This window comes from Pelophylax lessonae (genome assembly GCF_965119305.1).
Source record: "Pelophylax lessonae genome assembly, chromosome: 6".
NCBI classification, from domain to species: domain Eukaryota; kingdom Metazoa; phylum Chordata; class Amphibia; order Anura; family Ranidae; genus Pelophylax; species Pelophylax lessonae.
This window is the reverse complement of record NC_138773.1, coordinates 82,712,887-82,726,613: the sequence shown is the minus strand read 5'-3', so window position 1 is coordinate 82,726,613 and position 13,727 is coordinate 82,712,887. Positions and strand designations below refer to the sequence as shown.

Below are 13,727 nucleotides of genomic sequence, written 5' to 3'. Positions count from 1 at the left end.
CAACAGGGGGCGGGGTTCTAGGAGGACACCCATAGCCCCCCTTCCCAAACTATAAAACCTCTTTGTAGCCATCTTTTAAAACCACTTTAACCACATACTACCCGCCCACCATCAAATGACGGCGGAGCGGTGTAGCTATTATCCTGGGACGCCGTCATATGATGGCGCACCAGAACAGCCTCTCTCGCGTGCCCCAGTGGGCGTGTGGAGTGGCGATCGTGACCGCGCTGTGTTGCTAGTCAATGACATGACTCTTTACCCATGTGATCAGCTGTGTCCAATCACAGCCGGTCACAAGTAAATGAGGAAGTGCCGTTATTCGGCTCTCCTCGTCTTACACTGTCAGTGTGTGAGGCGAGGAGAGCCGATCAGCAGCTCCTCCTCATAGGGGACACAAATACAAGTAATCAGGTCACTGATCATCAGTGCCCTGATTACACAAAATGTAAAAAAAGTGCCAATTACTGCCTACCATCAGTGCCCACAGTGCCCGCCATCAGTGCCCACAATCAGTGCCCATAGTACTGCCAGTCAGTGCCCATCAGTGCCTGCTCATCTAGGCACTGATGGGCACTGACTGGCAGCACTATGGGCACTAATTGTGGGCACTGATGGTGTTGTCCATCAGTGCCGCCCATTAGTGCTCATCAGTGCCACCCGTCAGCGCCCATCAGTGCTACCTCTCTGTGCCCATCAGTGCCGCCTCTCAGTGTCCATCAGTGCCTATCAGTGCCGCCTATCAGTGCCCATCAGTGCGGCATATTAGTACCTCCTCATCAGTGCCACCTCCTCAGTGCCCATCAGTGCAGCCTATCAGTGCCGCCTCATCAGCACACATCAGTGAAAGAGAAAAATGTATTTATTTTCAAAAAACTTTTTTTTTTTTTTCAAAATTTTCTGTCTTTTCTTTTGTAAGAAATAAAAAAACCCAGAGGTGATTAAATACCACCAAAAGAAAGCTCTATTTGTGTGGAAAAAAAAATGATAAAAATGTCATATGGGTACAGTGTTGTATGGTCGCGCAATTGTCATTCAAAGTGTCACTGAAAGCTGAAAATTGGCCTGGGCAGGAAGGGGGTGAAAGTGCCCTGTAGGCAAGTGGTTAAATAAGGAATAAATTATTTGTTTTTTTAGGAATGTATAAAATCGATACAATTACATGCAAATACATTCAATTTTATTCAAAACAATGCTGTGCTTTGCTACAAACTTCAAAAGAAAAAAGGTTATACAATACTATTGTAATGCTTTAATGATTACTTTTTCTTTTACTACAAGCCATGCAAAGATTTTTATTATGGAAAAGTCACTGGCTGGAAAAGATAATCACCTTGTGACCTAGGAGGTTTGCTGGTTTTTTTCTTCTTTACTTTCTGCACAGAAAAAAAGAATTACATTGTAATATATTAACAATTATTTTACCAAAATACGGTATCACTTTATTCTTCATTCACTCCAATTTTAGAAAACATTTAGGCACACCTCCCAACTTTTTGAGATGGGAATGAGGGACACCTATTAGCTAAAGTATGTAGGCATAGGACACACCCCCTGCCACACCCCCTTAAAAGGAGAATTATACAAAAAAAAAAAAGTTATTTTTTTTATCACCACTATTCCTTTATACTGGATTTTAAAATTTACAAATGCAGCAATTTAGAAACTGGACAAAATGTTTAGCACTGGGAAACACTTTAAGGATAAATAGTGCATTTTATATAAAACTATATAGATCAGACAAAAATGAGGGACAAATAAGGAGGAAAGAGGGACATTGTTCTAAATTAGGGACAGTCCCTCGAAATCAGGGACAGTTGGGAGCTATGATTTGAGTAAGTTTCCATTCATTGACAAAAGCATTTTTGTATATGAAAGCAGAACTAAACTATATCTGAGCACCACAACCCGAAAACACTATTTAACTCATTTTTATTATTATTTAAAGCAAGCCCACCCATCCATCCATGTCTTCATGCTGTATTTTGTTGAGAAATCACTTTGAAAAACACTCCCCTACCATTTCTAGCTGCGGCCATCTTGAGTAAGGGCAGATGTTGCATATACTTCCTGGAATTCATCTGCCTTTAGCTCAGGGGGGGGGGGGTGTGCTTAGCTAAGGAAGCCCCTCCTCCAGGTGAAAGAAAAAGAAATGCCAATAAACACTCCAGGGATGTACGACATCATTTTGACCTAGGCCAAAAACCAGGAAGTGACTGAAACTAATATACCTTCTTATCCATTTACTAATGCTAGCAGTATTAGGAATAAAAATAGTGAATGATGACTGAGAGTTTAATTCCGATTTACTACATCTGTTTTTTTTTAAAGCCCAACTCCTGAAACCTTTATTTTCACAGTTTTTAAACTGTATTATTTTCTGTAATAGACACTGCTGCTGTGCTTTGTGAAGGGAAAGAATAGAGGGAAGGAGCGGAGGAACAAAATCTGATCTGGTGCCAGTCTAAAGCACGTTTTGGGAGCAGATGAATGGAGCTTACATAGAAGTATTAAAGTAAGTAAACACTGACAGAATGAACTGCTTCTTCCCGCATCATTGTAAAATGATGGACGGGTGGGAACCATATTGTTCTGGGAAGATGTCGCATGACGTCTTCCCGAGAACGGCCACAGTCCAGCTGGGCGCAGCAGATGACTGATCAATGTATCAGCTCGCTGTCGGTAACATGTGATCGCTGTGACCAATCACAGCAGACCACATGACAGTTGTAAACAATGAATGGCTTCCTTTCATGCCATTCATTTTTTACAATTGTGTTGCTAGCTGTAATTGGTCACAGTGATCACATGGTACAGGCAGGGCCAATCACAGACCATTTGTACCAAGTGATTAGCTGTGGCCAATCACAACAATACACAGTGTCTACACACTGTCATTCAGTAAAAATATTTGCTTATAGCACTTAAATTCGTTGCTTTAAGCAATCATAATGTGTGTTAAATTTGGTGTTATCGCTCTCACTCTCTCATACTGGTCACTGAAAGTTCAACATGGCACCTCATGGCAAAGAACTTTCTAAGGATATGAGAAAAAGAATTGTTGCTCCACATAAAGATGGCCTAGGCCAGTGATGGTGAACCTTGGTACCCCAGATGGTTTTGAACTACATTTCCCATGATGCTCAACTACACTGCAGAGTGCATGAGCATCAGGGGAAATGTAGTTCCAAAACATCTGGGGTGCCAAGGTTTTCTATCACTGGCCTAGGCTATAAGAAGAATGCAAAGACACTGAAACTGAGCTGCAGCCTGGTGGCCAAGACCATAGAGTGGTTAAACAGGACAGGATCCACTCAGAACCTTGCCACGGTCGACCAAAGAAGTTGAGTGCACGTCTTCAGCGTCATATCCAGAGGTTGTCTTTTGCAATAGACATATGAGTGCTGCCAGCATTGCTGCAGAGGTTGAAGGGGTGGGGGTCAGTCTGCCAGTGCTCAGACCATTCGCTGCACACTGCACCATATTGGTCTGCATGGCTGTTTTCCCAGAAGGAAACCTCTTCTAAAGATAATGCATAAATAAGCCAGCAAACAGTTTGCTGAAGACAAGCAGACTAAGAACATGGATTACTGGAACCATGTCCTGTGGCCTGATGAGACCAAGATAAACATATTTGGTTCAGATGGTGTCAAGCGTGTGTAGCGGCAACAAGGTGAGGAGTACAAAGACAAGTGTGTCTTGCCTACAGTCAAGCATGGTGGTGGGAGTGTCATGGTCTGGGGCTGCATGAGTGACCTGGGGTCCCCAAGGAATTTCCTTAACCACTTAGGAACAAGGCCTATTTCTGACACTTGTTGTTTACAAGGTAAAAATCTGTATTTTTTTCCTACAAAATTACTTAGAACCCCAAAACATTATATATTTTTAGCAAAGACTCTAGAGATCTAGGGCTAGAATTATTGTTCTTGCTCTAATGACCGCGGTGATACCTCACGTGTGTTTTGAACACCGTTTATATGTGGGCATATGTGGGCACGACTTGCATATGTGTTTGCTTCTGCGTGTGAGCTACTAGGGACAGTGCGCTTTAAATTTTTCTTCTCTTATTTATTTTGTCTTTTATTTTTACACTGTCCCTTTGTGATCACTTTTTTTCCTATTACAAGGAATGTAAACATCACTTGTAAAAGAAATAAGCAGGACAGGTCCTCTTTAATGTGAGATCTGGGGTCAAAAAGACCTCAGATCCAGTGGCGGCTGGTGCATTAGGGGCGCCGCCCCCCCCCCCCCCCCCCAATCTACATGCAGGGCGCTGGATGCATGAGTTCAATGGGGCTTTTTTTTTTTTTTTAACCATGTGATAAGAGCCAGAGGCTCCAATAGGCTAAAAAAAAAAAAAAAAGGTGGGCTCGGAATATTCGCTATTGTCACAGGATCCTCCTCCTGGCCAATTAGGAAACGGGTCCTGACACCCGTTTCCCGATTGGCCGAAAGGAGAAGCCATGCCATTGGCCATTAAGGAGGAGGCAGAAGATGCAGAAGACAGGGTGGAAGAAGCTGAAGCCGCTGCCGCTTGCTGCTGCCTGCCCTCCCTCCACATGTCCAGGCAGGGTGAGTGAGCCAGCGGGGGGGGGGGGGGGGGGGGGGGTTTGGGGGGGTGTATGGTGCGGTCCGTTTGCTGCCTCCCCCCGCCCATGGAGCACCAGCCACCACTGCTCAGATCTCACATTTACACTAAAAAGCAAAAAAATAAACAAATTATGGTAAAAAAAAAAAAAAGTGGGCCCTTTAAGGTCATTGGAAGGAAGCGACATATGGCGTCGCTCCGGTCCTCCAAGGCCATAGAGCCGAGTGGGGGCCAGCTTGCCCTCACTGGACTTCCTGCCTAGAGGGGGAGAGAACCGGATAGATTTCCCCACTATCAATGGCTCTGGTAAGCAGAGAAAACAGGGAGGAGGCGGTGGGAGGGGGGGTGTGTGTTCACCTCTCCTGCCGCCCATAAAAGTGATCTCGTGGTGAATCCACCACTGGGACCAGCAGACCGCCCGCCACTAAAAAAAAAAATACCAGGGTTATGACAGCTATTTGCTGCCATAACCCCGGTATTGAACGTCAAATTAGCGGCGTAAATACACGGTGGGCACCACAAACCAAAAACACTATATCATTCATTTTTAATAATTAAGCAAACTCCCCCATCCATCCATGTCTCCATGCTTTATTTTAGTGAGAAATCACTTTGAAAAACACCCCCTAGTATTTCTGGCTGTGGCCATCTTGAGTAAGGGCAAATGATTAGTGAAGATTTACTTCCTGCCCTTAGTTTAAGTATGCATGGTGCTTAGCTGAGAAAACCCCACCTCCTCTCCTCCCCTCCCCTCCCCTCCTGAAGACTCCTGGGATGTATAACATCATTTGCCTAGGCAGGAAACCAGGAAAAAAACTAAAGAAATATAAACAAAAAAGTTTAACAAAAGTAAATCTAATACACTTTCCCATCTATTTACTAATGCTAGCAGCATGAGGATTAAAAATAATCAAAATGTTGGTTGGGAGAGTGAAGTTCCACTTTAATTTGCAGGGATTTCCTCTCACTTTCAGTTTGACTATGGGACAGGAAATAAAGGGAAATCTCAAAAATGGGACACAGATGGTGAAAAAAAAAAAAAAAAATCTGACAGGGGTTATAACCCACCTTACTCTAACCCAAATGAAAAAAAAAAAAAAAAAAAAAAAAAAAAGAAGAAGAAGTTTTGCCTATAGTTCTATTTTAAGTTTTTACACAAGTAAATAAGAAATGCATTATACAATTCTGTATTCTTCTTTTGAGCAAGCAGTTGGAGTTTGGGGTTTGTTTTCCCTATTGCCGTTTTTCTGTATTTCTATCCTAGGACTTGAATATAACCATTACAGATCTCAATAGCTCAAGCTACAATGTATACACACAAGTACAATGAGCCAGGACACTGTCTCTTCTTTTTCTCACTTCCATTGCATCTGATTGAGGTTTTAATGAGAGACAGTTATTTACCCTTGATGCTCTAAAGGTTCTTGGTCACGTTTTTTTTTTTAAATTGACCCCAAACCATTACAGTTTCTTTTTAATTTATACCTTTTCTGTGTCTGATTCATAGGTGATAGCTGAAACTCCATCATCATGAAACTAGAGAAAAAAAAAAAAAAAAACACAATTGTGAGCTTTTTTCCACAGTGCATTCAGTCTCTATTTTTAATGCTTTTAAATATACATATGAGTGTTAATTAAGGTAAACCTGTACATTGTGGTCACATTCTCAGTTATGTCATCAATACAATGCTGCAATGAACAATGCTTGTGCTCCCCATTAAATGTTGCTGGGGATGAGACGGGGGCATTGGACCACTGCAGGGAGACCCCAGGTCTTACACAGAGAGCGGCCGTCGTCTGCAGCCTGCTGCATGTTCTTTAGATTTTTGTCTGGTCCGGAGCTGCAATTTAAGCCCCGTACACACGAGTCGAAATTTGGCCGGGAATTTTCGTCCGACGACCGATCTGCCGATTTTCGGCTTGTTAGTATGATGCTTTCGACAACCGACTCCGACTTTTTGGCCGAAAAAATTCTGGTGTTCAGGCTATAAAATTTTTGTCCTCCATCAAAACACGGCCGATTTTCGTGCAGTCAGTACAGATTTCGATGGGGAAAAATCTTATGAGCAAGACTGGGCATGCTCAGAGAAGAAAGAACACAAAGAAAGCAATCCAACACATGACATCACTTCTGAAGTAGAATTCTGTCGTGCGGGAAAATTCGTGTGCAGTCTAGAGCACATTCCAACCAACAAAACACCACTCTGGACAAAAAGATGGACAACCGGTCGGCGGAAATTCGTTGCGTGTGTATGAGGCTTAAATGTCTATGAACAGCATATGGACATGCAGTCCAGTGCATTTTTTTCTGCATCAAAAATGCATGGAAAGTAGGTTATAGAGTTTCTAATGGCATAGTTCACACCAGTGCATCTCAGTTCCAGGAAAAAAAAAAAAAGTAAAACATTCTGCATTTTTCCTTCACTGGACTGTTTTGGAATGCTGTAAAATGCATAAAAAATGCATAAAAAATGCATTGGAACACACATGTCCTTATTTAAGGTTAAGAAAAAAAAAAGGGGGGGAAAAAAGCACTGGACTGCATCAAAAACACGTATGCAGAAAGGCATATGGAACACATCCGGATGCGTTCCAGATGCTTTTCTGCATGCATGTTTTTGACGCGTTTCAATGCCTTTTTGTTGCAGTCCAGTGCCTTTTCCCCCTTCTTTTTTCTTGACCTTAACCAGAATATGCAGTTCAGTTTTGGGCACCAGTTCTCAAAAAGGATATCGGGGAACTGGAGAAAGTGCAGAGAAGGGCAACCAAACTGATAAGAGGCATGGAGGAGCTCAGCTATGAGAAAAGATTAGAGGAACGGAATGTATTCTCTCTTGAGAAGAGGAGATTAAGGGGGGGGGGGGGGGGGATATGATCAACATGTATAAATACATAAGGGGTCCATATAGTGAACTTGGTGTTGAGTTATTTAATTTAAGGCCATCACATAGGACAAGGGGGCACTCTTTACAGCTAGAGGAAAAGAGATGGGTTGTTTTCAAAAACTGAAAAGATTTCTTCACAGTTTTTCAGGCGGACCTGATCGGATGCTCCATGTATCCCTATAGGGTCTCCGCTGGAGATGTCTCCGCTGACACCCGCTGCTCTCCGATTCCAATCCCGTCCGTAAAACCCGGACGGATGGAAACCCTATTTTCCATCCGTCTGGAGGATCGTATCGGATGAGAACGGACAGGTGGTCCGTTCTCATCCAATCTCCCCATAGAGGACAGTGGGGATCTGACAGCTCCGTCTCTGCACACAGAGCAGAGACGGAGCTGTCATCCACCTGCTCAGCAGGGATCGGCGGATCGATCCCCCAGCTGAGCAGAACGGACATTGTTGGGGGGTGCGCCCGTGTGAAAGGACCCTTAGAGCTGTGAAAATGTGGAATAGACTCCCTCCAGAAGTGGTTCTGGCCAGCTCAGTAGATTGCTTTAATAAAGGCCTGGATTCTTTCCTAGGTGTTCAATACTGTATTTTGATTTTTATTGGTTGAGCCAGATGGACTTGTGTCTTTTTTCAACCTGACGAACTATGTAACTGCAAGCACTGGTGTGAACTGAAACCATAAAACCTACTTTCCATGCATTTTTGATGCAGAAAAAAAAAAAAAAAACGCACTGGACTTCATTTGGTGTGAACTGACCTGAAGACGTTTCTACTTATGTTTTTTATGCTTTGCTATTCATCATTTCTAACTACTTCTTGTTTATTAGGCTTTAATTAATAATATTTCAAAACCTGTCTGAAAATCAAATATACTGTATTTACCCATTAACTATTTGCTTTATTTATTATTACCACACTTGCGATTTTCTTTGACATGTGTATCGAAATCAAACAATAGTGAACATAATAGTATGCTGTAAGCTTATGGAAATATGCAGCATAGCACATATACTGTACATAGTAAAGTCTCTTATTCATGACAATAATAATACCTGGCAAATCAAGCCAAGGTAAACGCTGTTCCACATGATGTGAATTACAGTAAATGGAGTAAGCAGCAATTGTAAATAATGCATTTAAAAGGATTATTTCACAATAGAACTGTAATCTACCTTATAGTATATATAAAAAAAAAAAAAAAAAAAGAAGATAGTGATGTCCTTTAATCCCAGAGAAAGGGGTGAGATGATGTAAACTGCCATGCTGGGTAGAGAACCCAATTTGTACCAACTTTTTGGAGCACTTTAACCCATTCCCTCCCAGCCCCTGCGTCCCTTTACCTGGGTTATTATGCTTGGGAGTGGAAAGGTCTGTCACCATAATTCATCACATGACCACCATAATTGGCTTTGATAGCTCGGCCCTGTGCTGGAAGCATCCAGCGAGTGTGCTCTCAGCACAAAAGCCTCAGCCACCCATGGACACAAACTATATTGCCAAAAGTATTGGGACACCTGCCTTTACATGCACATTATTATTATTATTATTATTATTATTAAGGATTTCTATAGCGCCAGTAATTTACGCAGCGCTTTACAATAATAGAGGGAGACAGTACATATACAATAAAATATAAGAGGATTTAGAGGGCCCTGCTCAGAAGAGCTTACAATCTAATGGGGTGGGGCAGGTGTTACAAGAGGTAAGCGTAGGGAATCAGCTGATGGCAGATTACATGAACTTTAATAGCATCCCAGTCTTAGTCTGTAGGGTTCAATATTGGGTTGGCCCATCTTTTGCCGCTATAACAGCTTCAACTCTTCTGGGAAGGCTGTCCATAAGGTTTAGGAGTGTGTCTATGAGAAGGTTTAACCATTCTTCCAGAAGCACATTTGTGAGGTCAGGCACTGATGTTGCACGAGAAGGCCTGGCTCACAGTCTGCACTCGAATTCATCCCAAGGTGTTCTATCAGGTTGAGGTCAGGATTCTGTGCAGGCCAGTCATGTCCACCCCACCCCCAAACTCGCTCATCTATGTCTTTATGGACCTTGCTTTGTCATGTTGGAACAGAAAGGGGCCATCCCAAAACTGTTCCTTCAAAGTTGGGAGCCTGAAATTGTCCAAAATGTCTTGGTATGCTGACGCCTTAAGAGTTCCCTTCACTGGAATTAAGGGGCCAAGCCCAACCCCTGAAAAACAACCCCACACCATAACCCCCCCTCCACCAAATGATTTGGACCAGTGCACAAAGCAAGGTTCATAAAGACATGGATGAGCGAGTTTGGGGTGAATGAACTTGACTGGCCTTCACAGAGCCCTGACCTCAACTCAATAGAACACCTTTGGGATAAATGAGTGGAAACTGTGAGCCAGGCGTTCTCATCTAACATCAGTGCCTGACCTCACAAATGCCCTTCTGGAAGAATGGTCAAACATTCCCATAGACACACTCCTAAACCTTGTGGAAGCCTTCCCAGAAGAGTTGAAGCTGTTATAGCTGCAAATGGTGGGTTAACTCAATATTGAAACATACAGACTTAGACTGGGATGCCAATAAAGTTCATGTGCATGTAAAGGCAGGCGTCCCAATACTTTTGACAACATAGTGTATGTGCGGCATGTGGGCATTAAAGCCCACTCTTTTCTGCCACACATATGCATTACATGGGCAGCAAGAGGTTAAAGAGGTCAATACTTTTGCCAATATAGTGTGTGTGTACAGTAAACCCCCGCTCCATCGCGGTTCAGTTTTTGCGGTCCCGGTATATTGTGTTTTTTTTTTTGTAATGTTATTTTACTATATAAATCATTAAAAATGAAAGATTTTTGTGTTTTTCATAGCTCTTTCTATGTCTCTCAGTATCTTTTATGTGTTTAAATGAGTTTCTATTGTTTTAAAAGTGTGTTTGAAGACCTTAAAATGCTTTTACACGTACAGTGACAGTAAAAAAAACATGCCTACAATGCATTTTAATAGGGTTTTTCTATTTCGCAGATTTTCACTTTTCGCGGCTGGGTCCGGAACGTAACCCCCGCAATGGAGGGGGGGTTTACTGTGTATATATATATATATATATATATATATATATATATATATATATCTATATCTATCTTCTCGTCCTATTAGTGAAGGTTCTTTTCTGAATCTTTCAAATTAAAAGGCAAGTCCAGACTGCAAACAAAGCCCCAATTTATCAGTGTAAATACTTTCAACTTTGCGCAGTTCAGGGAGTCTGATTAATTTAGGCTTTCTATTAACCATTGGAGCCACATTCAAGCAATTATTTTTAATTCAAAGAGGTGCACAGCAGGTGTTAAAAATAAAAATAGCAGCCCATGCTGCAATACTCACCTTCAATCCAGAGCTGTTCCATCCTTGCTTTATTTGTCACAAGATATCTTCAGTCTTTTAGGTAGAATAACACTTTCATTATTCAACTCAGAAGACTGATGTGGTGCAGCAAGTGCAGGGCATCACAGGACCATCCCCTGACAAGGCATCCCAGTGCCCTGCATTTAGAGTATAATGATGCAGGGAGAGGCACTGATGATGATGCAGAGAGTGGTGATGGCATAATTACAAGAACAGCCCTCCAATACAAAAAGATCAAAATAAAAATAATCTGGAGTTAGTAAGTTTTGGAATAAAACGGAACTAAACCCATCAAGTTAACATTTAAAAAAAACAGTTACATTCTTGACATGCTAGGAACGCCAACTATCACATTTGCTTGTGCTCTCAAGTGTCCCCGGGTGTCCTCACCCCAACTACTAAACTGTCAAACCATCAAATGGCTGCTGTTATAACTGATCCCATGTTTAGCATCATGGCAGTTGCAAATCAAACAGAGACTAAGGTGGCAACTTTCTTGGCTGAAAAGGATAGGAGGGTTTAGTTTGTCTTAAAGACTCCTGTCTGACAGATCACCAAGCAGATGCTCAAAGACATGCAACAATGGAAGAGACAAGCCTTTTTAGAGACATTGTTAATATTCTATTGATACAAAGATAAAGAATAGGATTGTGCCCAAGAGGCTAGTCTTCTAGACCAGCACTAGCTTTGGCTCCAAAAGGTTGCGTGCTTACAAGTTTCATGATGCAAGTCAGCTTATTGTATGTCCATCTGCAAAGAACCTCCAGTGATTGTGAACCCACAGAGAGGTTCTACATAACTTACTGTATCTTCCAGCTCTTCAGCCTCTGTTACATTTTCACTGGAGAGCCAAGACATTCCTTAACACCGACAATTCCAATACCTCATCCAAATGTTGGAGGCCTATAATGATTACAAGATACTGGCATTATAAAAGTGTCGTAGTGTTTATAAGTCTACAAGCACATACAAAAAGTTATAAAAAAATTAATTTCTTGGCTATTTTGCTGATTCTTCTGACTTTTAATTTTGACTTGTAATTTAAACAGGAACAGTATACAGATCTGGAAAATCAGAGACTTGTTCTCGGTTAAGGCACCACAATATGCTGCAAAATATCAAATGTTTTGGAGCCCTTAATGTATTTTCTAATTAGAGCCTAAACCATGAATTTATTTTTTAGCTAGAGAACCCAAAAATATATGGTGTGACTTTCTGTGTGATTTTAACCCACACATTACACATCGAGGATAAACTATGAAACAGAAGAGAGCGCATTGCTTTAGATAAACCTGTGACCACACTATGAACATTTAGTTGCAGGTGACATGGCATAGGCATATTATCCGAGGCTTCTTGTATATCTTTCAGACTTCACTGGAGGATCCTAAATCACCCTGCTACATCACCCTGCTACAACAGAAGCATTCCTAGGTGTCCGCTCTCCTTCTAATAAATAGAAGTGTTCCTGGGTGTCCTCACTCCTCCTACTAAATAGAAGTGTTCCTGGGTGTCCTCACTCCTCCTACTAAATAGACGCGTTTCTGGGTGTCCTCACTCCTACTACCAAATAGACATGTTTCTGGGTGTCCTCACTCCTCCTACTAAATAGAAATGTTTCTGGGTGTCCTCACTCCTACTACTAAATAGAAGTATTTCTGGGTGTCCTCACTCCTACTAAAAAGAAGTGTTTCTGCGTGTCCTCACTCCTCCTACTAAAACAGAAATGTCCTGGGTGTCCTCACTCCTCCTACTAAAATAAAGTGTTTCTTGGTGTCCTCACTCCTCCTACTAAATAGACGCGTTTCTGGGTGTCCTCACTCCTCCTACTAAATAGAAATGTTTCTGGGTGTCCTCACTTCTCCTACTAAATAGAAGTGTTTCTGGGTGTCCTCACTCCTCCTACTAAATAGAAATGTTTCTGGGTGTCCTCACTTCTCCTACTAAATAGAAGTGTTTCTGGGTGTCCTCACTCCTACTATCAAATAGACGCGTTTCTGGGTGTCCTCACTCCTACAACCAAATAGACATAGTTACATAGTTACATAGTTAGTGAGGTTGAAAAAAGACATCAGTCCATCCAGTTCAACCTATGATGTGTGTGTTTGCTTTTAACCGTACATTGTATACCCCTGTATGTTGTGGTCTTTAAGGTGACCATCTAATAGTTTTTTGAAACTATCAATGCTCCCTGCTGATACGACTGCTTGTGGAAGAGAATTCCACATCCTTACCGCTCTTACAGTGAAGAACCCCTTAAAGGTTAAACCGCCTTTCCTCAAGTTTTAGTGAGTGGCCACGTGTCTTATTGTATCTCCTCTCTCTGAATAGTTTGTTCCTTATGCTAGGGTCGCCAGTACAGTATTTGTACATTGATATCATATCCCCCCTCAATCGTCTCTTCTCCAGAGAGAAAAGGTTCAGTGCTTGTAGTCTTTCCTCATAGCTGATGTCCTCCATTCCCCTAATTATTTTTGTTGCCCTTCTCTGGACTTTCTCCAGTTCCAGCACATCCTTCCTGAGGACCGGTGCCCAGAACTGGACAGCATACTCCAGATGTGGCCGGACCAGAGTCTTGTAGAGTGGAAGAATAATCTCTTTATTTCTGGAGTGAATCCCCTTTTTTATACAACCCAGCATTCTGTTGGCTTTGCTTGCGGCGGCTTGGCATTGCATGCCACTGCCAAGCCTGTTGTCTACCAGTACCCCCAGGTCCCTTTCCATCCTAGACTCACCCAGAGGTTCCCCCCCTAGTGAGTAGCTTGCTTTCTGGTTTCTGGCCCCCAAGTGCATTACTTTACATTTTTCAACATTAAATCTCATCTGCCATGTAGTTGCCCACCCCGTTATTTTGTTCAGGTCTGCTTGCAAGATTT

At 42.2% G+C, this 13,727-nt stretch overlaps 1 protein-coding gene across 1 annotated transcript in view; it reads right to left on the bottom strand.

The window, feature by feature from the left end:
• Positions 1-13,727, bottom strand: part of IQCE (IQ motif containing E) — a 114,228-nt gene that overhangs the window by 95,927 nt on the left and 4,574 nt on the right. Inside the window, exons 2-4 of the mRNA XM_082260643.1 lie at positions 11,656-11,754; positions 6,071-6,121; positions 1,331-1,373 (exon numbers count right to left, since the gene is read on the bottom strand). Coding sequence (XP_082116769.1) covers positions 1,331-1,373; positions 6,071-6,121; positions 11,656-11,709 — 148 coding nt within the window. The 5' untranslated portion in view covers positions 11,710-11,754. The remainder of the gene's footprint in view (positions 1-1,330; positions 1,374-6,070; positions 6,122-11,655; positions 11,755-13,727) is intronic.